General features: G+C 52.1%; 1 protein-coding gene across 3 annotated transcripts in view; it reads left to right on the top strand.

Annotated features, from left to right (window-relative positions):
* Positions 1–22,716, top strand: part of SEMA3G (semaphorin 3G) — a 109,638-nt gene that overhangs the window by 85,050 nt on the left and 1,872 nt on the right. For 2 of the 3 annotated variants that reach the window (XM_074958322.1, XM_074958319.1), the window contains exons 4-15: positions 261–380; positions 3,024–3,114; positions 3,649–3,765; positions 4,354–4,496; positions 11,538–11,652; positions 12,347–12,416; positions 13,623–13,767; positions 14,461–14,692; positions 18,306–18,397; positions 19,077–19,118; positions 20,173–20,398; positions 21,061–21,200. In XM_074958322.1, coding sequence (XP_074814423.1) covers positions 261–380; positions 3,024–3,114; positions 3,649–3,765; positions 4,354–4,496; positions 11,538–11,652; positions 12,347–12,416; positions 13,623–13,767; positions 14,461–14,692; positions 18,306–18,397; positions 19,077–19,118; positions 20,173–20,398; positions 21,061–21,200 — 1,533 coding nt within the window. The remainder of the gene's footprint in view (positions 1–260; positions 381–3,023; positions 3,115–3,648; positions 3,766–4,353; positions 4,497–11,537; positions 11,653–12,346; positions 12,417–13,622; positions 13,768–14,460; positions 14,693–18,305; positions 18,398–19,076; positions 19,119–20,172; positions 20,399–21,060; positions 21,201–22,716) is intronic. The other variant, XM_074958320.1, reaches the window with a different exon arrangement.

The following is a 22,716-nucleotide window of genomic DNA, read 5'->3' on the forward strand; positions in this document are numbered from 1 at the left end:
CGATCAGGCAACCCAATAAAATCACACAAGTTGGCCACACTGTGTGGGGTAGGGTGTGGACTAGACAAGCTAATTAAGGTGGTGACTTACAAGGTGTTTGTTGTAGCAACCATCCATTGCTAAGGAACCCGCTGCACCATCACGCACAGTCAGACGAACATTACGCCGCTTGGCAAAGAGGAAGGCGGTGCTGAGTCCTTTCCATGTGCTGACAGATCTGCTTGGTCAAACAGCCTCACTCCCTACTGTCTCTCTTTCAGACGGAATGTGCCAACTATGTCCGAGCACTTCACCCCTTCAACCGAACCCACCTGCTGGCCTGCGGGACAGGAGCCTTCCACCCTGTATGCGCCTTCATTGACGTGGGACATCGTGGCGAGGTAAGGCAGCGCCCTGGGACAGCCGGCCTGAGTCCTGCAGAGTGAATCCTGCGGGAGCCCCTGTGATGAGAGCTGGTGCCAGACCGTGCCACTGATCACTGGCAAAGACTGTAGGGAAATCCCAGCACTTAGAGCAGCTGCCCTGGGGTTATTGGTGCCGCGTGGCCATGGCAGGATTGTGAGAAGGGCCTGGACTGGAGAATGTTCAGCTCTACATCAGAGCTGGGACTCTGGGGCCTGTCTCTTGGCCTGATCCAGCCTCTGCAATGTCCTGGGAAGGGCTGGAGTGGGGATATGTTCTGCTGGGCCATGAGGCTGATTCCAGCTGCAATGCCAGATTCCCCTCCAACCCCAAGTCTGGCCTAACTCTCTTTCCCATTGGGCTTCTTCTCTTTATGCTTCATGGAGGCACAGGCCCCGCAGCACTAGGTACAATGGCAGGGGAGAGAAATGGGGAAGAAGCAGATTGAAAAGGAGCCAGGAATGGGAAGGAAGGAGGAAAAGACAATCCTGAACTGTTGGGGCGGGGGAAGGGGGAGAAGAGGCAGATGGCCAAAATGTAGCATGAGTGGGTGAGCCCCGCAAGGGTGTTGGTGGGTGGCACCTGCCCTGCTTGGAGCAAACCACCTGCCTGCCAGGGGATGCAGGTGGCACCTGCCCTGCTTGGAGCAAACCACCTGAACGGCAGAGGGATGAGCAGATGGTATAAGGCCACTCTGCACTGCTGGGGGAATCCGTGCACAGCACTGGTCCCACACAATGCCAGCTTCCTGCCCAGCAAGGGGAGCCGCTCCATGCAAACAACCCACCACCCGCCCCAGGGAAGACCCAGGAACCTCCGCTGCCCCATGTAGAGTGAGCAGCACGTCTCCCTTCCCCACCTCTGAACAAGGCTGAATTGCCGCATGGATCCACCCACCTTGCTCCCACCCCCTCGCCCTGGCCAGCTCTGTACATGACATTTCTTTCCATGCCCAGGACCCCTGCTCTTAATCAGCATGGCCTCCCTATGACCCCCTTCTTCCACACAGGCTTTGAGCCTCTTGTATTGAGTGTGGAGGAGAAAGAGCCCTTTCAGCATAGCCATCTATGGTCTAGAGCCTGGGATGGTCCTGTCCCTGCGTCCCTTCCCAGAGTCACACCAGGCAGTGGAACACAATTGGGGCCCTGTTCCTGGTACTGCAGAACCCCTGCAGACATTCGGCAGGGCCCTGCTCCATAGCGTGGCTGTGCTTGGGTGGGGGCATGGAGCCACGGCTGCCTAGCGGAGATCCAGGCTGCATGAAGGGCCTGCTCTGTGCCACAAAGTCAGGGGAGAGGCAGACAGGAGATGCCAAAAACTGCACAGCATGTCAGCTGTGCAAGGGCGATGGGGTGGGGACAGAACTGCAAGCCTCCCCACTTGCACCAGCCTGGTTATTCAAACTCTCTGTGACCTGGGCCGGGAATCCAAGCTTTCCGTACATCAATGTGCCATAGACAGGGACCCAGGGAGAGGGGTAAACAGGACTCTAGACACCTGAGGTCAGATCCTAAGCTGGTGTCAATTGGCAGAGTTCCACAGCAGAGCTGATGGATGCCAGCTAGGGATCTGGCCCTCAGCGCGTGAGCTATTTCAGTCTCCCATGCCCCCAGTGCCAAGGGGCCCCAGGCACACGGCAGGAGGATTTTGTTCTAAAGCAGCAGTTCTCAAACTGTGGGTTGGGACCCCATTTTAATGGGGTTGCCAGGGCTGGCGTTAGACTTGCTGGGGCCCAGGGCCCAAGCCCAAGCCCCACCCCCCTGGGCCCAAGCCTGAGCCCCACCACCCCAGGGCCAAAGCCCAAGCCTGAGGACTTCAGCCCTTGGTGGCGGGGCTCAGGGTTACAGGCCCCTGGCCTGGGGCTGAAGCCCTTGGCTATGGCTTTGGACCCCCCACCTGGGGTGGTGGGGCTTGGGCTTTGGCTCTGGTCTCCCTGCCCAGGGCGGGCTCAGGCTTCAGTCCCCCATCCTGGGATCATGTAGTAATTTTTGCTGTCAGAAAGGGGTCACGGTGCAATGAAGTTTGAGGACTCCTGTTCTAAAGGACCGTGGTTTTCTTTGGGCAGAGTTTTCTCTGCGTTTATTCTAGACCAATTCTCCTGCTGAGTTGAAGCTGTGCCTTTCCTGTGGCTCTTCCTCGCATCTTATTGAAAATGACTAAACTCTAAGGAGGATGGCCAGAAAGGCTTTAGCTGCAGAGCCCCCCACCCCAGCTGTGTTGGGAGGTGGGGCACCCCCAGATTCTGGAATGCAGTGCTGTCAGATGCCCAGCATCCTCTGATGCCATGTGGGGATGTTGGGAGATGTAGACTGCCCAGGCTACAAGGGCCAAGACCACTCCTCCAGCTGCCCAGAACTAGACCCATGGGGCCACATTCAGAGCAGAGTCATAGTAAATCTGTGTTGGTGTCGCACACACCTTATCCCATCCCTTCCAGTGTGTATCTTATTCCCATGTAGATGAGCTGCAGGCTCCAAGCCACTGACCACCATGTTACAAGCACCCCCCTAGGCATCGCTTCTGGACTCCAGCCTAGATCTCTGACCCAGCTTGTGTTCTAGTCAGCCTGGTGGCATCTCTGTGTTGTCTCACCATGTACTGTGTATCCTTCCTCTTCCCAGCATGTGTTCAGCTTGGATCCCACGAGTGTGCAGAATGGGCGGGGCAAGTGTCCACATGAGCCCAGCAGGGCCTTTGCAAGCACCTTCACTGGTAAGTGTCCTGCTGGGTCAGCAAAAGACTTGACCCTCCACAACTGACCATTGCTTAGGGTTGAGCTGCCCTGATAGAAATCCTCATAACCCCGAGATCTCAGGTCAGTTGGGTCCCCGCTGCTAAAGCACAGACTGAAGAGAAATTATTATGGAAGATCATCAACTGCAGCCATATTAGGGACAGTGGGATTCGACAGCTGCCAGCCTCGACGAGACATGGCACTCTTGGACAGCACAGTTGGGCCTAGAGTAATTTATAACCAGTTAGAAATCTACTTCGGGATTCTTCCCTGGCTAGAGCCAATGTCTGAAGTCCACATTTCCAGTGGCTCCATTCCAGGTGAGCACAGAAATCCAGATCAGGGTCTTTCCCCTCTCGGGGACTCTAACCTGGGTCAGGCCATAGACTTCCCACAGCATATATATAGCCCAATCCCTTTGCAAGGGTGCTGCCCTCCTTTTCCAGGATGGGTTTGCAGTCCACAGGGCCGTGCTGTAGGGTTTTATTTTCTCTGTGGGGCTGTTTTCCCAGGAGGGGAGTTGTACACAGGCCTCACTGCAGACTTCCTGGGCCGGGACTCGGTGATCTTCCGCAGCATGGGGGCCCGCTCATCTCTACGCACTGAGATGGATCAGCGCCTGCTGAATGGTAAAAGCACATTCTCTGACTTTGCCTGGGGGGGGAGCACTTCGGCAAAACCCCTAGAGCTTGAAGTCCCAGCTAATTGGTATTAAATGAAGCAAATTGCAGCAACCTTCCTCTTTAATACAACTCCTGGATGCCACCCACCCCACCATGCAGTGCTCACTGTAGGTCCATGCAGAAGGCCACAGTATGCATGACCAGGCTGGAGCGGCATTGGTCTGGGAGATGGCAAATGGGAAGGGAGGGTGTGGCTTGGGCAGTGGCAAATGGGAGGGGAGGCATGGCAGGAGGCTGCCCAATGGTGAATTTAGGAGGGCAGAACTGGCCCATGGTACAGTGGCCTGCTAAGATGTGGCCCATATTATGGCAAGTTTGAGAACTCCTGACTGAAGGGGATGCCCCGTCTGACAGGACTGGCTGTCGGCTTCCTGTTTGCTTCTGCAGCCAGGACGTGGGGGTCTGCAGGCAGCCACGCTCGCAGTGGAGACTCTGCCAGGGACTGCACCATTTGGAGCAGTGCTGGGCTGGATGCTGTCCTTCATGTTTCTTCCACGTATATTCTAGCTCTGCTCTGGGCTTTCTCTCACGCAGATCCAAAGTTTGTGGCCGCCTACTTGATCCCAGACAATGACGACCGGGACAATGACAAGGTCTATTTCTTCTTCACAGAGAAAGCAGTGGAGTCAGATGGCAAAAGCCGCGCCATCTTCAGCCGCGTTGGGCGAATCTGTGTGGTGAGGTCATGGGAGGGAATGTGTGGTAACACTGGAGTGACTGTTCTGATGAGTTTTGGGTGGTGGGACCCCCCGGTAGCATTACTGTGTCTTTGGGGGTTAATGGGGGGAGCTATGGGGGAATCTCCTCACTCCTATTTGCCCCCATCCTCCTGTAAATAGCTTTGTTCTGAAAACAAATATTGGGTAAAGTTTTCAAAGGTGCCCAATGGGGCAGTCAGAAATTTTTTGGTAAAACTGTTTTTCAGTGGAAAATGAGGATTTTGACCTGATGCGATTTTTCAGTCGCTTTCCATGGAAAACCATTTTTCATCAAACTCAACCCTCCAAAACCAAAATATTTCACTTCAGAAATGCTGCCACGATCCCCCATGGGAGCTGTAATTCAAGTCCCTCATGCCCCCATTCTCCTCTATGGACCAGGTGTCTCAGCCAGACTTCATTTCCCATGATGCCCTGCTTCCCCCCCAACAAGCAAGCCCATGATGCATCTTGGGAGATGTTGTCTTATTAGGGAACCTGGCCTCTAGAAGAGAATGGAAGCATAAGGCATCTGAACTACGACTCCCATGAGACACCACAGTGACATTTCAGAATCAAAATGCTTTCATTTACAGCCAAAATATTTCAGGGGTTTGGTTGGTTGTTTTTTTGCTGAACATTTGAAATTTTCCACAGAAAAAGGTCCCCATTTGCTAACTAGCTCAGCCACAAAGCAGCAGTGCCTGGAACACTGGGGTCTGGTTCTGGGCTACACCTTCAGCAGGCTTCAGCTTCTGGGGAAGTTTTATGACCCCTTTGCACATTCTGGGTTTTAGACTGCTCCAGGGGCTGAAACAGCCCACAGCATAAGTGTGAGCAGCTCCTGGCCATTCTAATTTATGGCTGCCCATCCTAGACTGCCCATGGGCTATATGCAATCCTGAACGTCTATAGCACTCCATGTTCTGGAAGGGGACAACGTAGGCAGCCCTACAATGGGCCTGGGCTGGGGGAACACTCCCCTGGTATTAGCAAAATGCTTGGTGCAGACATTTCTGGGTAGATTTTTCAAGAGAGCTCAGCTCCCATAACTGTCAGGGCTTTGCCTGGTCCAGCCTCCAATGTCCAAAGAGCTGGAGTTCACACCACTTCCTGCAGGAGCTGGCTAGATCTCACCACTGGGAAATTTCTTCCAGAGAGCCAATCAGAATCCTCTCTCCATGGCCCTCATTAGTCTTGAACCTTAACAGCCCTGTGAGGCATGGCTATTATCCCCATTTTACAGATGAGCAACTGAGGCCTAGAGATGAAGTGACTTGCCTAAGATTGCACGGGAAGTCTGTAGCAGAGCTGGGAATTGAACCCAGGTCTCCTAAATTCCTAACCACCAAAGTGGCAGGTCTTGAGCAGCTGATCCAAAGCCCACGGCACCTCCTCCTTGATTTCAATGGGCTTTGGCTCTGGCTCTTCCAGATTTAACTGTGAAATCAAAGCTGCTTTGTCCTTCCGTTTGGGTTTCAGGAGTGAGATGAACAAAGTCACCTGTAGTGTTTTCTAAACACTTCAGTCAAGGCCTCACACTCCAGATTGCCTGGTGCTTGAGTGTCATGGAAATCTCTCAAGGCTGCAAATGACTCTTTTCCAGCCAAGGCTAGGGAAATTCTGCTTCATGACTCTCTTTAATGTGGTTGGCACAAAAATCCCACTTAAGCCTTTGACGAGAAAGATGGGGATTGAAGCTGACATTTCAAGTGGAAACTCTCCAGTTTCCTGGCCATTTTTTCTACATCCCCTTTTCTTTTGTTCTTTATAAATCAGAGACCCTGAGCCTCTTCCTGGCCCCTGTCTTGCTTCACTGTGATCCCATCCTTCGCACCAACCATGATTTTGTCTCCCAGATTTCAATTAATTCATCATACCTCAAATTTAAACTACAGTGACTTTAATTGGGTCGGAATAGCAACAGCAAGCATAATGAAGGGCCAGATTCTGACATTCCTACTGCGTGATGTCTTACTTGGTCTGTTCAATGGGACTGTGTGACTAGGTAGGTCCTGGGTGGCACCATATGGCCCGAGTTGGTGCAGTGAGAGGGTCCTTGTTAACTGCAACTAGCCAGAGCCATCCCGGACATCATTCTCCATCTACTGCAGCTTGTTTTGCCTGGTGGCTCAGCTGTGCCGGTTCTGAATCCCACTCCATCTCAGGTAGCCTGCGTGTCAGAGCTGTGGGCCACTTCAGCACTCTTTTGGACTCTACCTGGAGTGGGCGCTCCAGACCTGGAGGCCACAGTGAGCCCATACGCCATCATGACAATTTGGAAAGTTCCACTCACAGCTCTGTGGTGTGAAGTCCTGCTCTTCTTTTGATGTACTGTGGTGACTGGCGCAAAGGATTTGGGTCATCTCTGAGGAGGTCTGGTCATGAGTGGATGAGAATTAGAGTTGGTTGGGAACTTTCCAACAAACATGTTTGTTGTTTTTGGAAAATGTTGATTCCTTGAAACTGAAGCTGTTTACGAGAGTCTGCTTTCAGGAGAAATGCCTGATTCAAAATTTTTATTTTTTTTTAAAAATTGTTGAAATGTCCCATTTTTGACCATTTCTAAATGAGAAATTTTATCTTCTGATTTTGAAACAACTTTGCATATTGAAATTTTTGTTAATTTATACTAAAAAAAGTTTTAAAGCATTTTAAGAAGGTTGAATTTGAAATGAAATGGTCCAAATGCAGCATTTTGATTGACCCGCTCTCCTGATCTGAAATTTTTTTTTGGATTATCGGTTCATGAAAATTTATGAGATTGTGACCTTTTGTCCTCTTTCAGGACAGGAAACAATTTTGAGTTTATTCATATTGTGATCCTATGCTCAGTAGAGCTGGTTAGGAATGGTTTTCCCATCCTGTGAGAGTTTGAGATTTTGAGTCTCTTCTTTATACTCGTCTCTTGTTTTTGCCCAGCGGCTCAGCTGTGCTGGTTCTGAGTCCCACTCCGTCTCAGGTAGCCTGCGTGTCAGAGCTGTGGGCCACTTCCATGTGAGGATTTGCAGATTCCATCCTGGGTCACAGTTTGCTTAGTCCCTAGGGAATGCAGCTTGTGTTCTGAAAGTGGCAACATTTCAGCTCGTGACCTCTATCTGCCCTCCAGATATTGTGACTGTTCACAAATTTAACCCTGGTGAAAATCTTCTATTTTCATGGTAACACTTTTCCCAGCACTTTTTGGTGTGGGGCGGAAGGGACAGATTTCTTCCTTGATGGGGGATTAAGATATTTTGGGAGCTGTGTGAAAACTTCCAGGTGGACATTATGGTTTCCTTCTTCCATTGCTGGTGGAGAGAATTGCGGACAGTCCTGCTCTGGATGTGGCAGAAGGAAATAAAAGCTAGAAGATCAGGCACTTCCAGCCAGGGGCTTCCTACTTGCATATGCAGAGATGACTGCACGTTCCACCTCAGTGGCGGCCCCGTCCCTGAATGCATATTAGCTGTGCGATCCGCTGAGCTGTAACACACACGGAGCGTGACCGCGGTCTCCCTCCCTGCCCTCCACATGGAACATTGAAGTTCAACTGTCCCTCTCCCCCCACCTCTGGAATTGCAGCGTGCTGTTTGGATAGGCTTGCTCGAGTGGTTCAGGGTAAGGAAGATGTCAAGCCATACATCTCTCTACCCCATGGGGCTGCCCACCTGTTGCATTCACAGCTGCGGTGACATAGCAAAATTAACATATAGATGGATGCATTTCACTGCTGCATGTCACCAGGCCTCCTGGCCACTAGCCTCCATGCAACATCTGGGATGAAGACGGGCCAAACCTGGAACCACTTATCCACACTCCCATGGATCCAAGCCACCAAGACTTGACCAACGGAGTTTCACAATACTAAACCCATCCTTGGCTTTGCCAGTCCCTGCTGGTAAGTGATTCTCAGTCCCAGGAGCCCTTAGCTGAGCTGCCATCCCCCTGTGCTATCCACATACTTGCTTTGGGGTCAGCTCTGTGGGCTGTGATTAGTCTTGTATCCTGTCGTGATCAGTGTCGGAAGCACCTTGTTGAAGAGGAGCTGGAATTTCTGAGCTCTCTGCGCTCACCGGCCCCGGAGGGATGAAATCTGCCCTGCCCTTCCTTTCCAACCTTTGGAAGTCTGTTAGTAATCGGAAAAGGAGTACTTGTGGCACCTTAGAGACTAACAAATTTATCTGAGCATAAGCTTTCACTGAATGCATCCGATGAAGTGAGCTGTAGCTCACGAAAGCTTATGCTCAAATAAATTGGTTAGTCTCTAAGGTGCCACAAGTACTCCTTTTCTTTTTGCAAATACAGACTAACACGGCTGCTACTCTGAAACCTGTTAGTAATCAGGGGCTGGAGCAGAATGTGGGCTCTGAGGAAGGCATCGTGATGGAATTGCTACAGCACCTGGAAGGCGGTGGCTCAATTCCCGGCCCTGTCATTCACAAGCACAAGTTAGCAGGCCCCAGAGATCCTGGGGAGGCGAAGAGAAACATCTGTCGGCCAGCAGCATCAGCGGTCGCTCAGTGTGGAAGCAGCTGCTTTGGAAGCAGCATGAACCGGAGGAGAGGATGGCAGCTCTCCATCCAAACAGAGCAACGCTGTTGGCTGCAAATTCTCTGCTCCTGCTCTAACCCCAGAAATAAACACTGAGACACGGGAACAAAGAGTTTATTTATTGGACTGATCAATCCCTGCTTGGAGTGGGATTCTTTGTTTGGGCAAGAGGCTGGAGTGGGGACAAGAACTGACTGACCATATATTTCCTACGATGCCTCAGACACACGGAAAATACGCATGCACGTGTGCCAAAGGTCATCCACATTGGCTAACAAATTGGCCTAGTGGGTTAGTGCACTGACCTTGCCCTGCAGACCTGGGGCTCAGAGCTGGGCTAACATTCAATGCAGCTGAGTGTGGGGTGAAGTAAATGTGTCTCTGAGCTACGTCTCAACCTCCTCCAATGCTAGGGCAGAACTGGCTCCTGGCACAAGTTAGAGGTGCCGCACAGCTGCTCTAACTTATGTTGCTAGCCAGATGATGGATTGTTCCTATTTTAGGTCGTTACAGAACTCCTATTACCATAATATCTACAACTGGCTACCCCATCTTGGGCCATGAGGGATTCCTGTACAGGGGAATCCCCAGCTACCCTCTGAGTGCAGCTTCGAGTCCCCTTTGCATAGCTGGAGCGTCACAAAGAGGATTTAGCCTGGGCTGAGGATTTGACCTTTCTATGTAAACCCAGTTGAGGTCACTGGTGAAATTACTTGGTTGGCCAATTCTCAGTTTGTCTGGTCATTAGATTGGCTGTGCACAGGACAGGCCTGGGGTCAGATTTCCAGGAGGTGAGGTTTGCAGGTCAGGCTGGAGAGTCTTTGGCAGAGCTGTGTTGGGGAGCCAGGGCTGGAATCGCAGGGGGGCTGCAGGTCAGGCTGGAGAGGCATTGGCAGAGCTGTGTGAGAGCCCAGCACCGGAATAGCAGGGGGGCTGCAGGTCGGGCTGGAGAGGCATCAGCAGAGCTGTGTGGGGGAGCCAGGGCTGGAAGAGCAGGGGGCTGCAGGTCAGGCTGGAGGGGCATCAGCAGAGCGGCGTGAGAGTCCAGCGCGGGAATAGCAGGGGGCTGCAGGTCAGGCTGGAGAGGCATTGGCAGAGCTGTGGGGGGGAGCCAGGACTGGAATAGCAGGGGGGCTGCAGGGTAGGTTTGAAGTGCACTGGCAGAATGGTATAGGGTCTTAGGTCAGAATAGGCAGGGCCTGCATGTAAGGATAGGGGTATGGGTTCAGTTTGCTCAGTGCTGTGTGCATCACCCAGAGTCAGGATTACTAGCCCTGCATTTACATAAACCCCACATGCCCCAGAGGTACAAAGCTCACGCCTCTGCACGTGCCCAGTGGCAACACGCTGTCTTGGACAGGGAGCCGGCCCGAGGGATGGCCTGACAGGGGATCCCAGCAACAATCTCAGGGTGCTGCATCAGGGGCCGCATGCTGCGCTTGGTGAGGGGAATGTCCATTGAGCACAGGCCAATGGATAAACTCGGGCCAGGCTGGGATTCGTGAAGGGCAAGAAGTCGGAGCAAGGCCTAGAACCTGTATCTTCTGCTTCCACACATCAGCTCTTTCCTTAGGCAACAGGCACTTCCCTTCTAACTCGGCCAAGCAGGCTGGGCAGAGGTGGTTTAAGGAATGCCTAGTTCCCTAACAGGGAAAGATCAGAACTCCGGCTGAATGCAAGGTCTGCGCATTGCCCCATTGATGTTCATTTCTCTTTGCATTGGGTATGTTTATAACCATTAATGGAAAGACTCCAGGGAGGGCCAGATTCTGATCTCAGCTCTACTTGTGTCAATCCAGAGCTGCTCCATTAAGTGACTCTGGTTTTACAGCTGTTACCAATAACTGCTTCCGTTCCTTTCCAAGGAATAGGAAGCTTCTTCCATTGGTGCTGTATTCCCTGTGTGTCTCAGCCAAGGCAAGGGGTTATGGAAGGCTTTGGCCTGGAAAAGGAGAAAGGATGGTGTGGGGGTTAAAACGCCAGACTGGGAATTGGCCTGAATGGAATCAGTTCCTACATCTGCCACTGACCCATTGTGTGATCTTGGGCAAGTCACTTAGGATCACATTTTTGCCTCAAACTATCTGAGGCTTCATTTCTGGGGCCCTGACTTTAGAAATATGCAGCCAAAGTGGTTACTGATTTTGAGTGCTCCATGGATCTCAGCTTGGTCCTCCTTTCCCCCAGGCAGTAGTGGTCTCCTTGGGCCCTGATTATAGTCACTTGACTGATCTGGGGAGGGATCATAGCTGGGGGTGGAGCAGTGTTTCCCTGGCCTGACGTGCAATAATCCCATCTGAGCTGAAGGTCAAGCAGTATGCTCCATCTGCCACTGTCTCCTGTCAAGGTACCATGATCTTGTCCCCTCTGGAGAAACTAGCTCTGTGGCTGCTCATGTGGCTCAAACCTCCTAAGCTCATGGTCTCTAAGCTAACCTTTTATCAGGCTGCTTCCAAGTGTGTGCAGTGATGTCCCTTCTCCTTCCAGAATGATGCAGGGGGCCAGCGGGTGCTGGTCAACAAATGGAGCACCTTCAACAAAGCCCGGCTGGTGTGCTCTGTGCCAGGGCCTGATGGGATAGACACCTACTTCGATGAACTGGGTAAGAGGAGCAACTGCCCATACGCTCTCTGGCTGTGAGGCTCTGGGATCGGGGCTGTCTGTCTGGGGGAGGGATAGCTCAGTGGTTTGAGCATTGGCCTACTAAACCCAGGGTTGTGAGTTCAATCCTTGAGGGGGCCATTTAGGGATCTGGGGCAAATATTGGGGATTGGTCCTGCTTTGGAGCAGGGGGTTCAACTAGATGACCTCCTGAAGACCCTTCCAACCCTGATAGTCTATGATACGTGTGCGTGGCTAGGGGACTGGCCACTTGGTAGGGGTGGGTGGAAGGAGAAAGCCTTGAATGTTCAGTCTGTGCTAGAAGTTGGGCTTAAGTGCTCTGCTGAATCAGGATGGGCTGCTGACCTGGGGCCTCTGGGGACAAGAACAAGATCCAGCTGTTTGCCTCTGGGATGCCGTGGAGTCCAGAGATGCTCTCCAGCTTGGGCTTCGTCTCTTTGGGAGAATCTTGGTGGGGGGGCTTGCCTCACTCTATCCAACCCCCAGCAGGTGGAGATGGAGCGGGGGGGGAAATTATTGATTGGAACTAGCTGAGGGATAGTTGTATCCCTTGGGATGCGACTCTTGACAAGCCAGCAAAATGCTGAGAGCATCAAGGAGTAGATGGATGTGAGGTGGGATGCTGTGGAAGGGGGTAGTTTGATATACAGGGTGACCAGCCTTCTCTTCCATAGAGGACATCTTCTTACTGAGGACCAAAGATGGGAAGAGCCCTGAGATCTATGCCCTCTTCAGCACCATCAGGTAACAATTCACAGCTCCTCTCACTTTCTATAATGAACAAAAGGCCTTCTCCTGTCACTCGAAAATTAACATCAGCCATTCCAACACGATCCTTAACTTTGACCCCACCCCTTTTCCCCATGCTGCTCAGTATTATTATTGTTTATTATTTACATTGTGGTAGGGCCAAGAGGATCCCAGCCCAGTGGGCTAGGCGCTGAACAGAGTGGCAAAAGAAAGTCCCTGCTCCAAAATGCATATAATCTAAGTGAGAAGAGATAGTTTGTCTAGTAACTATATAATGGTAGAAGAGCTCAGCTGCATAAGGATGATGAATAATGCAAATGCACTGGGTTGGTTTTGGTGTAAATATGTATAATTAGCCGTATACATAGCTGTAGCTGGTATAAATAGCCGTAGCTCCTGGAGGTCCTACAGATAGATATGTTGTAGTTATGGATCAATATTAGATACCAAATAGTGTCCTTGGTGCAATGTCTGCATAATCTGAGACTCAAAATGAACAGTGCTGGGCCGATCCATGTACAACAGACCTTCAAGGTGGTGATTTATATAATTCGGAGCAAGACAGATACAGTTAAAATATTAATACCTGATGTCTCAAAGCAAATCTTTCAGTCTTTTAAAGCAGTCTTTGTGTAATCTGAAAATGGCAATACTATGTCTCTTGGTTGCTAGGCCCTGGGGTCAGAGATAAGGTTGTTATTGGGCTGTCTAATGTGAACATTCCCATTCCTAGATTTGGGTTTGTGTAAAGGCACTTGATTTCTTTAGCTCGTTACTTTAGTTGACCTTTTTCAGCCTTTTTAATAGCTAGGATTCACTTATTTTAACCTGTAACTTTCATGATATTTATTGTTTTGAATGTTTATACTTTTTACGGTGGCCGCCTTAGTTTGAATTCAGCACATTGTCTTCTGGGGATTTGTACTGTGATCTGATCATTCTGACTCTCTGAGCAGCCAGATACAAATTCTGAGCTGATCAGGAGTGGAAGGCCGAGTCCCATCTCATTGGGCGGGTTGTTGCCCGTGGATTTGCAGTTAGCTTTTGGATTTGGTGTCTGGTTTGGTAATTTTATCCCTCCTCAATACACCCATCTCTTACATGGGTCCCCAGCACTGTTAATAGGAAGGGTTTGCTAGCCCTGTGTGTGTGAGTAGCTAACAATGGATCCTCATCGTGGACCAATTCCTCTCATTTCAGCAACGTCTTCCAAGGCTTTGCCATCTGTGTGTACCGCATGGCAGACATCTGGGAAGTTTTCAATGGGCCCTTTGCCCATAAGGATGGCCCGGATCACCAGTGGGCAGCATATGAGGGCAAGGTGCCCTACCCCAGGCCAGGAGTTGTAAGTGGTTCACACCCTTGTTTTTGAAGGTGTCTGGAGAAGACTCATAAAATGATCTTTTCAGAGGGCTAATGATACACATGGTCACTCCAAGGCCTGGTATTTCCATTATTAATCCCATCTCGCTTCACCCTCTGGGCCATGGCTGGTTAGTTTCCCCATCTGGTGGTGGTGGGCTGCCATTTGGCATCAGGAAGGGGTGGTGGCTGTGCCTTGGCACGAACTTCCCAGCAGTTATTTCTCCTGGGTCTTTCAGGGACCATCGTTAGAGTCCGTTTCGGGAGGTGGGACCCACTTTGGGATTTAATTGAGGCAAATGAACTATACCCAGGCAGATCAGTGTCTATGGCATGTTTTCCCATTCAGTATAACAACCCTTCCTGGGGTCTCGCCCCCCACACCGAGCAGGCCTGTGTCTGAGGTTGGACAGGGGAGGAGGAGATAACACAGGGGAGCTAATGGGAATGAGCCTTCCACCTGGGCTGTCGTCAGGACAGATCTGAGCTTGAGAAGGACATAGAAACCCAGACTGCATCAGGGAGTAGAGATTCTCAAGGCACCTTGTTAAGGCCGAGCAGGTGGCTCACAACCACTGGGATGGAGAGGCTGTAGGTGGGATCTCCTAGTGTCATGGCACAGGGAAGCAGAGCAGGAATGCCAGGCTGAAATGCTGTCTCTTCTGCCTCTTGCCAGTGTCCCAGCAAAACCACCAACCAGCCCAGCCGGCAGTACAGCTCCACCAAGGACTACCCCGACGAGGTCCTGCACTTTGCCCGTGCTCACCCACTTATGTATAGGCCCGTGTACCCGCTGCACCGTCGTCCTGTGCTGGTGAAGACCAACCTGCAGCACCGGCTGCGGCAGATCGTGGTGGACCGGGTGGACGCTGAGGACGGGCAGTATGATGTCATGTTTCTCGGGACAGGTGAGCTGGCGCCAACAGGAGAACCCCCCACGGTCTCAGCAAGGCCAGCCGTTTCCTGCTAGATCTCCCTTTGCTCCCTCCCCTGGCTCTCCACTTCTGGGCTGTCCTCCCTGGTCAGTTCAGCTGCAGCTCACAGCAGGGTCTTTCAAAATACCATGTTGATTATGGTGCCGTCAGTCTGTCTACACCAGGCCTGCCAACATTGCTAACCGCAGTGGAGCTGAACATGCACTAGCTGTTAGGTATCTGAGTAGAATAGACCAGCTGTCCCAGTTAAAGGGTTAGCTGCATCTTTAACCCCTCCTCAGTCTCTCCCAAGTGCTCCCTTTCCAGTGACAAGCCCTATGTCTCCACTTCTCTCAGGCTGGAATCCCATGATCCCCCGCCCCGCCACTCTCAGACTGTGGCCCCCAACAGCAGCACCCTTGCTGACCAACCTTGGTGTCTCTGCAGGTCCAGCTGTCTTTGACACTCGTAAGAGCCTTCCCTAAGGGAACTCTCACCAATCCGTGGATGCAGTGACTCTAAGCACCTTCTTCCAAATGTTTATTTATTGATCCATAGGAACATAGCATCCCCAAAGAAAAGGGTTACAACAACAAAAGGCTTACATGCATATGTCTGACTTAACCTTAGCATTTCTCTCAATGCTTGGCCAGGCTAGCGTTGCCAATTTTGGTTGGATGGATTCCTGAAGGTTTCATCACATGACGTAATCTTTAATTAAAGATCAATCTTTTAATTCCTGGAGACTCCAGGACAATCCTGGAGGGTTGGCAACCCTAGACCCAGCTGCTTCGAGGCACTCACTGCCTCTGGGGGGCTGGTTTTCAGTCTGCTTCCCTGTAAATGCTGCCTCTGTGTTCCCTGCCTCCCCTGAGCTTCAGGGAGGGTGTCTCTTTAAAACTGGGCAGGCCCCAGTTGTATTGATATTGATCTGAAAGGCCTAAAAAATTAATTAAAAGTGTTTATAAACTCTGTCACTGTCCAACATTAAAGCGTTCATAGGCGGGTTCGGGATTGTTTTTAAACAGAGCCCTTGGTTTTACTTGGTTACTAGGCAAACACCCAAAACCATTTATTCAAATGGAAAGTTTATTGATTAAACACAAGAAAGAGCACAAAGTAAAAACAAGCCCTGATCTTGAAACTACGGCTGAGTGATTATGCAAAACAAACTTAATCAGACCGTCTCAAAGTAGCTCTCCTTCTGAAGTCAAAATATGAGACTCTGATTTTCAGAACAATCTTTCTCTGATGAAAAGGAAAAGGTTCATTTTACTCTGAATCCTGATGTGGCCATTCCCTTATTCTATTCTTCACAGACAGACAGACACAAGGTAGAGGAAAGACAGGATAGAAAATATGGGTGAAGTATGGCTTTGGTTGAAGATTGCAGCACACTGGACCACTGGTTAGTTATGAGTGGGTTGTTTGGCTGGCAAGTTGATTGTGACACCTGCTGCTTGGATCCTCGTTAGTTATGATCTGGTTCAGGGCCATCATCTGGTTGGATCCTTTTTCCTTAGACAGGGCAGGCTTGGGTGAATGCTGTTTAGTTGGTTTCAGGATTCAATGAAAAGCCAAGAGAGGAGGAAAGATATAGTTAGGCACGATGTAACACAACAAGGCAGGGAGGCAAAACAAGATCTTACATGTCTCTGGGATGCTGGCAGTTAGATAGCCACACTGACAGGCTGAGGACTGGATGTCATGAGAATGTGATGACTTTCAGCACTCACCGGTGAAAACAAAGTTCCTTAAACAAGAGCAAGGCCAGCCAGCCTTCCATCCAGGAAGTTGCAGTGCTGGCAGGTTTGGGGATGAGCTGAGGGAAAAAGATGAGATGAGGCGAGCTGGTCAATGGTTTCCCCAGGAATTGAAATTAGTGGGGGTGCTCGAATTTACAGGGGGGTGTCAGGGCCGATAAGGGGTGAGACTGTGTGGGTGAAGGTGAGCTGTATGGAACCATAGTAAAAACTGAAAAATGTTTCATGACCATTTTATTAGATTTAACTCATGTTTTAAAATCATCACACAAATTAAAGTTGGCTACATCCTTCTTGGGTTCTGTTATAATTTTGCACAACTCTGTTAATGAACTTCTTGAATGCAATGCGTTCATCTTTGGTGGCTTCTTGTGTGTCTGGTACTTCCATTCCTTCACTTGATATGCTCATTAGTTCATTCACATGTTCAGGCAGAAGGCGACTTCTTTCAGAACACAAAATTCTATTCAATGAAGAAAAAGAACGCTTAGCTGTAGCTGTCATGACTGGGAGTAGCAAGAGATGAATTCCTACTTCTTTCATCCCAGGAAACAAAGCACAAAGATTGGGTCGAGCCCCCCCCCCAACCCCCGCCCGCCCGCATTCAAGTGATTTGTAACCCAACCCCAGCCAAAATCACTTGGGCAACACAGCTCTGTTTGCTGGATACCTAGGTAGATTAGGTGTGAATGTAAATACAACCTGGTCCTGAAGACTTTCCCCCCAGCCCCCAGCTCATCACTAGCTGCCAGGGAGAGCTCATTTAGATTTTGCTTACAAATCATCATTTGAAATTATTAGGTTGGCCAGCATCACCGAAATGAATCCACTAACACTGGCATAAAAAAACAACAGCTGTATAAGGAAGCTAGTCTATGTTCATACTTTTCAAATCTATTATACTTTTTCAGATACACGTATTTTATCATACACTGTATATGCTTTTAAAGTGTGTATTAATGTTTCAATTTCAATTCAAATTTCCAAACAGTCACTAAATTGGCAATACTGCATGTAACTAGTTCACAAAACTGGGGTGGGGGGGTTAGGGAAATTCAGGGGGCATGTAGGGAAATCACTGGCTGGGATGCAAGGTGGGAAGGGGAGGAGAAGAGAACTGAAAATGTTTTTATCAAAGTCACTCCTGAAGAAACCCAAAAAGGACAAAAATGGGAGACTTAGTACATCCCCCCCTTGTTATTTTGTCCACTAATTAGGCCTAAGGTCTGTCACACCAGTTTTGGTCCATTAACTTCTTGCTGCACATCTTCTGTTTTACCAAGCATGAGTTCAACAGTCCTTGAATCATATCAGCAAGTCCTTTTTGTTTGCACTAATCCAACTTCTGTGTCTGGTTGGCTAGCACTTGTTTATAATATTCATTTATTGAAAACAGCCTAATTTTCAGGGTTAATTTCCAAGTAGGCAAAAATGATAGGTGGTGATCACTTCTGAACTTTCACTCACGTTTTGTGGTTGAGTTTACAGTAGGGGCACATTTTGTAGGCCCAATAGTCACAACACTCCTTTGTTCTCTGTCTTCCCTCACGGGGCCCCGTCCCCTTGTCACACTCATCTTGTGAGCTCACCGGGGCAAGGGGGCCATCAAAGAGAACACCCCCATCATTGTCTTGTAAGTCTCAGCTGGCTAGCTGAATTCATTGTGCTCTTTTCCTGGGACACGTGAGCGACTGCTTGTTGATGCTCCCTCCATGAGAAATAAACAGGTCTTCATGCTAGTCATACAAATGATACCGATCTTCCCCCCCCCCCCCCCCCAGCGGTGGCTGGGATGCCAAGGTGAAGGTCTTTTTTGTCAATGCTCTTGCTCTATTCCCATCCAGATGCCGGCTCAGTACTGAAGGTCATAGCCCTTCAGAAAGGAAACTTGGCCACAGCCGAAGAAGTCATTCTGGAGGAGCTGCAGGTTTTTAAGGTGCGATAAATGGCTGCATGTGTGTGAATGATAGTGGTGTGTGTGTGTATGCAGGCATCTTTGCATGTTTGCGCGTGTCTGAGTGTGGCACGTATAGGAGTGTGTCTGTGCAATCAGTGACATGCACATAGTATGCATGTACAATCCATGTAAACTACGTTACCACCTGTGCTGACATGTGGGTGTGACCCTTTCATACGTGGCACCTGGTGCATGAGTAAGCCTGTGTGTGCGACTGTTGTATGTGCAGTGTGTGGCATATTGCCTTCCGTTTGGGGAAGTGTGTGCGCATGTGAGCTGTGTGTGTGACCATCTCCAGTGCATGCCATGGGCTGGGATCTCCTCTCATGCTGGCGTAGATAAAGGATTCAGCGAACTCAGTGCTGGGCTAGTGGTGAAAGTGAGAGGAGAATCCGGTCTGATCTGGGTGGGCTGCTGGGGGAAGGGGCTGGCTCCATTCTTCTGGGAAGCTTTAGTTCTTGCTTGTGTTAGTGAAGATGTGTTAGCCCTCGGGAAGCAATAAATGCTATACATGATGATGGGGTGGTGGGGGGTGGGCAGGGAGCTGAATAAACCTATAAGGATGAAGATGCCACAGACCGAATGTGAAGTTTTTGGAGACGGGGGCAAGTCGTTTCTGTGCCGTGTCCTAGCTGAGGGCTGTCTCTTCCTCCCCCAGGCTCCCATGCCCATTACCGAGATGGAAATCTCTGTCAAACGAGTGAGTAGTGGCTTCTCGGTGGGACAAATGTCGGGCAGAACCCAGCCTGGTTAGCAGGTGTGCTCGACATAGATGGACACAAAGGGGTTGTACAGAGAGCGGAGAGATGCTGGGGGCAGATGAGGGGGTGTGTGTGTGCCCGTATAAACTCCAGGAAACCATAACCACATCCGGCTTGGACTAGACCAAGCAGGAAGCATCAGTGCATGACGATTGGCAGATGCTTCATGGCTGTGGCAGCAACAGCTCTGGGGACCACAGTGTGAGGAGCATGGTGTTAAGCTATCCTGTCTATCGCAGCAGCCAGTGCAGGATGTCTCCAGGCAATCACACAATGGGGCTTCCTCCAGATGCCTTGGAAGACCATTCCCCAGCTTAATGGAAACTCTCCTGATATTCATCCTAAACTTTTGGTTGCCCCTCTTGCCACTTCCCTCCTAGTCCCATCCTCTTTGCCCACCCAGTGGAAATTCCTCTCCTTCAGGAGTGTTTATTTCTACCTGGACACGAACTCTGAGCAGGGAGCATCATCCTTCCATCCATGTGTTCTTTGATGGATCTGCCTGGCTGGTTACTAGCCTCCATACGCAGCCCTGTTGATACACTTCCGTCCTACCCTGCCCCCCTGCTGCTCCAGTCCTGGGCCCCCATCCCAAAGCTACACCAATGCACCTCCCTCCTTCTCTACAGCTTCCAGCCTCGGGCTCCCCACGCAGCTCTGCCAATGCCCTTGCAGCACTAGGCTAGTCTAGGCCTCGCTTTCCCGTGGCACCTCAGTCTTTGTAATAACAAACCTTTCCGATCCAGTGCTGAAGCCAAAGCAGGCAGAATGGTGCCAGCCCGCACGGCGGGTGTTGATGTGGGTACCCAGTCTCAGAGACTAGGCTTATATGGCCCCAAGCAGGCTTTGAACCCTGCTCCTGCTGGGGAGGGGAGAGTGCCCCAACCCCACTGCTCTGCCCAGCCCCTGTTTGCCAGGGGATCATCCTGGAGATCTGGGCTCTAGGTGGAGCCCCCCTACTGGTTACCAGCCTGTTCCCATTTACTCCCACAGCAAATGCTCTACGTGGGCTCCCGGGTGGGGGTGGCCCAGGTGAAGCTGCACCAGTGCGAGACCTATGGCACGGCCTGTGCCGAGTGCTGCCTGGCCCGGGACCCCTACTGCGCCTGGGACGGCCTCTCCTGCGCCAGGTACCAAGCGCCGAGCAAGCGCCGGTTCCGCCGCCAGGACATCCGGACCGGGAACCCTGTGCACCAGTGCCTGGATCAGAACCTGACTGGTAAGGCGGCCCACGTGCTCCACTTGTGTTCCAGCCCACGCGTGACTGAGAGGGGCCAGCTTCCCACTCAGCAGCCTGGTGGCTGGGTGCAAATAGGCCTAGAGGGGCCAGCTGGTGGCTAGGCATCCAGGACTCTCCTGCCCACACGGATGGTCCACTGGTGTCATGGCAATGCCTGGGCCGAGTGGGGCTGTCCGCCCATGTAGCTGGGCTCCTGAGCTGAACAGCACCTTCCTCCAGGCGGTGTTTTTGCCCCAGCAAGCTTTCCATGTGTGCTGCGCAGGGAGGTCACTCATGCAGCACCCGGGCCCAGCTCAGACATCCTGCACCCACATGCCAGTCCGAGGCACTGAGCGTGGGCCCTGCGGTCACAAATGAAGATTCTCTTAACCAGCTGTCCCTGTGATGTCGTGCCACATGGTGATGGGGGCCAGAGGCACCAATCAGGGGGACAAGCCACCCCTGCCCCACAGAGCAAATCCAGCCAAACATGCCCTGCCAGCACTGCACGGGGTCATCGGGGACTTTCCAGATGCTCTGGGCCCAAGGCCAGAAGACCTCACCTGAGCGGAGTCAGGGCTGTCCCCCAGGGGGTGGGGTGGCGGCTGGCACTGGCTGCCCGCTCCATGGGGGGCACTGAGCAAATGTCTGTGTTCCAACAGTGGATGATTTCGACAGCGCCGAGGAGAAGGTGGTGTATGGGACGGAGCACAACGGCACCTTCCTGGAGTGCATCCCCAAGTCGCCCCAGGCCACCGTGCAGTGGTTCCTTTGGAGACCCCATGACAAGCGAAGGGATGAGGTGAGGCGTCCGCCCCCCCCAGTCTGCCTCCTGTGCCGGAGCACCCCGCCCACATACCCAGCGTGGTGCCCCTTACCCATTGCCAAAAGCAGAGTCCTCCCCACCCCTCCTCTTTGCCTCCCAGTCGATGAGCTGCCCCTTGCCCAGGGCGCAATGCCCCTGCAGCTGTCGTCTGCCCTCCGCGTTCTCTTACAGTCCGTGCTCGGGGCTGGGAGGCGCTGGAGCGTTGGCTGAGTGGGTTTCTACCATTCTCTACACGCTGAGCAGCTACTCGCTGTCTGATGAGGCAACCTGCAGCGGCCTCCGCAGTGAACGTTAGATTAGCTCTGGGCCTGGGGCAGGACTCGCCTGATGCCATGAGAGCAGGTAGAAGATGGCCCCATCAGCAGTGGATTGCAGGGGGCAGGAAGGAGCAGCTGTGCCCAAGGAAAGCAGATGCAGGCAGAGATGCAGGAGAGCTGGTTCCCTCGGCAGGGTAGCCCCATGGAGCTGGCACTGGGGAGCCAACATGGGCGGTGGGTATAATAGGCTGCCATGGGATGCTGGGTTGGGGCTGCTCCGGCCGGGGCTCGCATCGGTCAGCCAGCTGGGGCCAGCCTGGGGCTCCTCTGGCAGGGGGGGTGAGGGGGGTGCCTCAGGGTTCCAGCTGGCCAGGGGCTTCTCCGACCACAGGATGGGGGTCGGGGCTCAAGGCTCCCGCTGCAGGGGGCAGGTCCTCGTGTGGAAAGGACAGGGCCGCAGGGCTAGCCTTCCCGAAGGCGAGGTCCACCCACCACCCATGGGAGCCAACTGTTCTCTGGGGACCTCTCTCCACAGGCCACCCCAAGGAGGGTTTTCTGGCTCTGATTGCCTCCACTGGTGACAGTGGCAGGGATATTTTTCAGGCATCCCTTGCTCCATGTGGGGAGGTGCACACAGCCCCCCAGGGCCAGATCATCCCGGGGCTGCCCCTCTGACACGTTTGGCCCCTGCTGTCTGATGATCAGCCCCGTCTGGCTCGCTCCAGGCCAGCCAAGGCTCTCGCACTGCTTCCCCACTGACCGGCATCCCCGAGTGCTTCCCACATGTGCCCCCTCTTCGCTCCCTCCACCTGCCCAGCCCTCCTCCTGGACGTTCCTGAGACCCTCACCATGGAAGCAGGATCCCAGTGCTCCACTGAGGCTGTGTGTGGGCTGAGCCCCACTCTACCCCAGCTCCCGCTGCAGCTGGCCAACCAGTGGAAACCTGCCAGCGCTGCTGTAATGGAGGTGGGGAGGGTGGGAGACTGATTAGAGGGCAAGCTTGGGGGGAACGTCTGGAAGTCACAGAAGCCATCAGGTTCCCTTTGACTGGGGGCAGGGCTTCAGGGGACCTGTGGTCGGAGCCGGCCTGGCGGGAGATGGGATCACGTGGCTCGGTGGTCAGAGCTGGCAAGGCGGGAGGTAGGATGTGGGATTACGGGGCTCGGCGGTCGGAGCTGGCGAGGCGAGAGGTGGGATGACGTGGCTTGGAGGTTGGAGCCAGCGAGGCGAGAGGT

This window comes from Natator depressus, chromosome 7 (assembly GCF_965152275.1).
Source record: "Natator depressus isolate rNatDep1 chromosome 7, rNatDep2.hap1, whole genome shotgun sequence".
Taxonomy (NCBI): Eukaryota; Metazoa; Chordata; order Testudines; family Cheloniidae; genus Natator; species Natator depressus.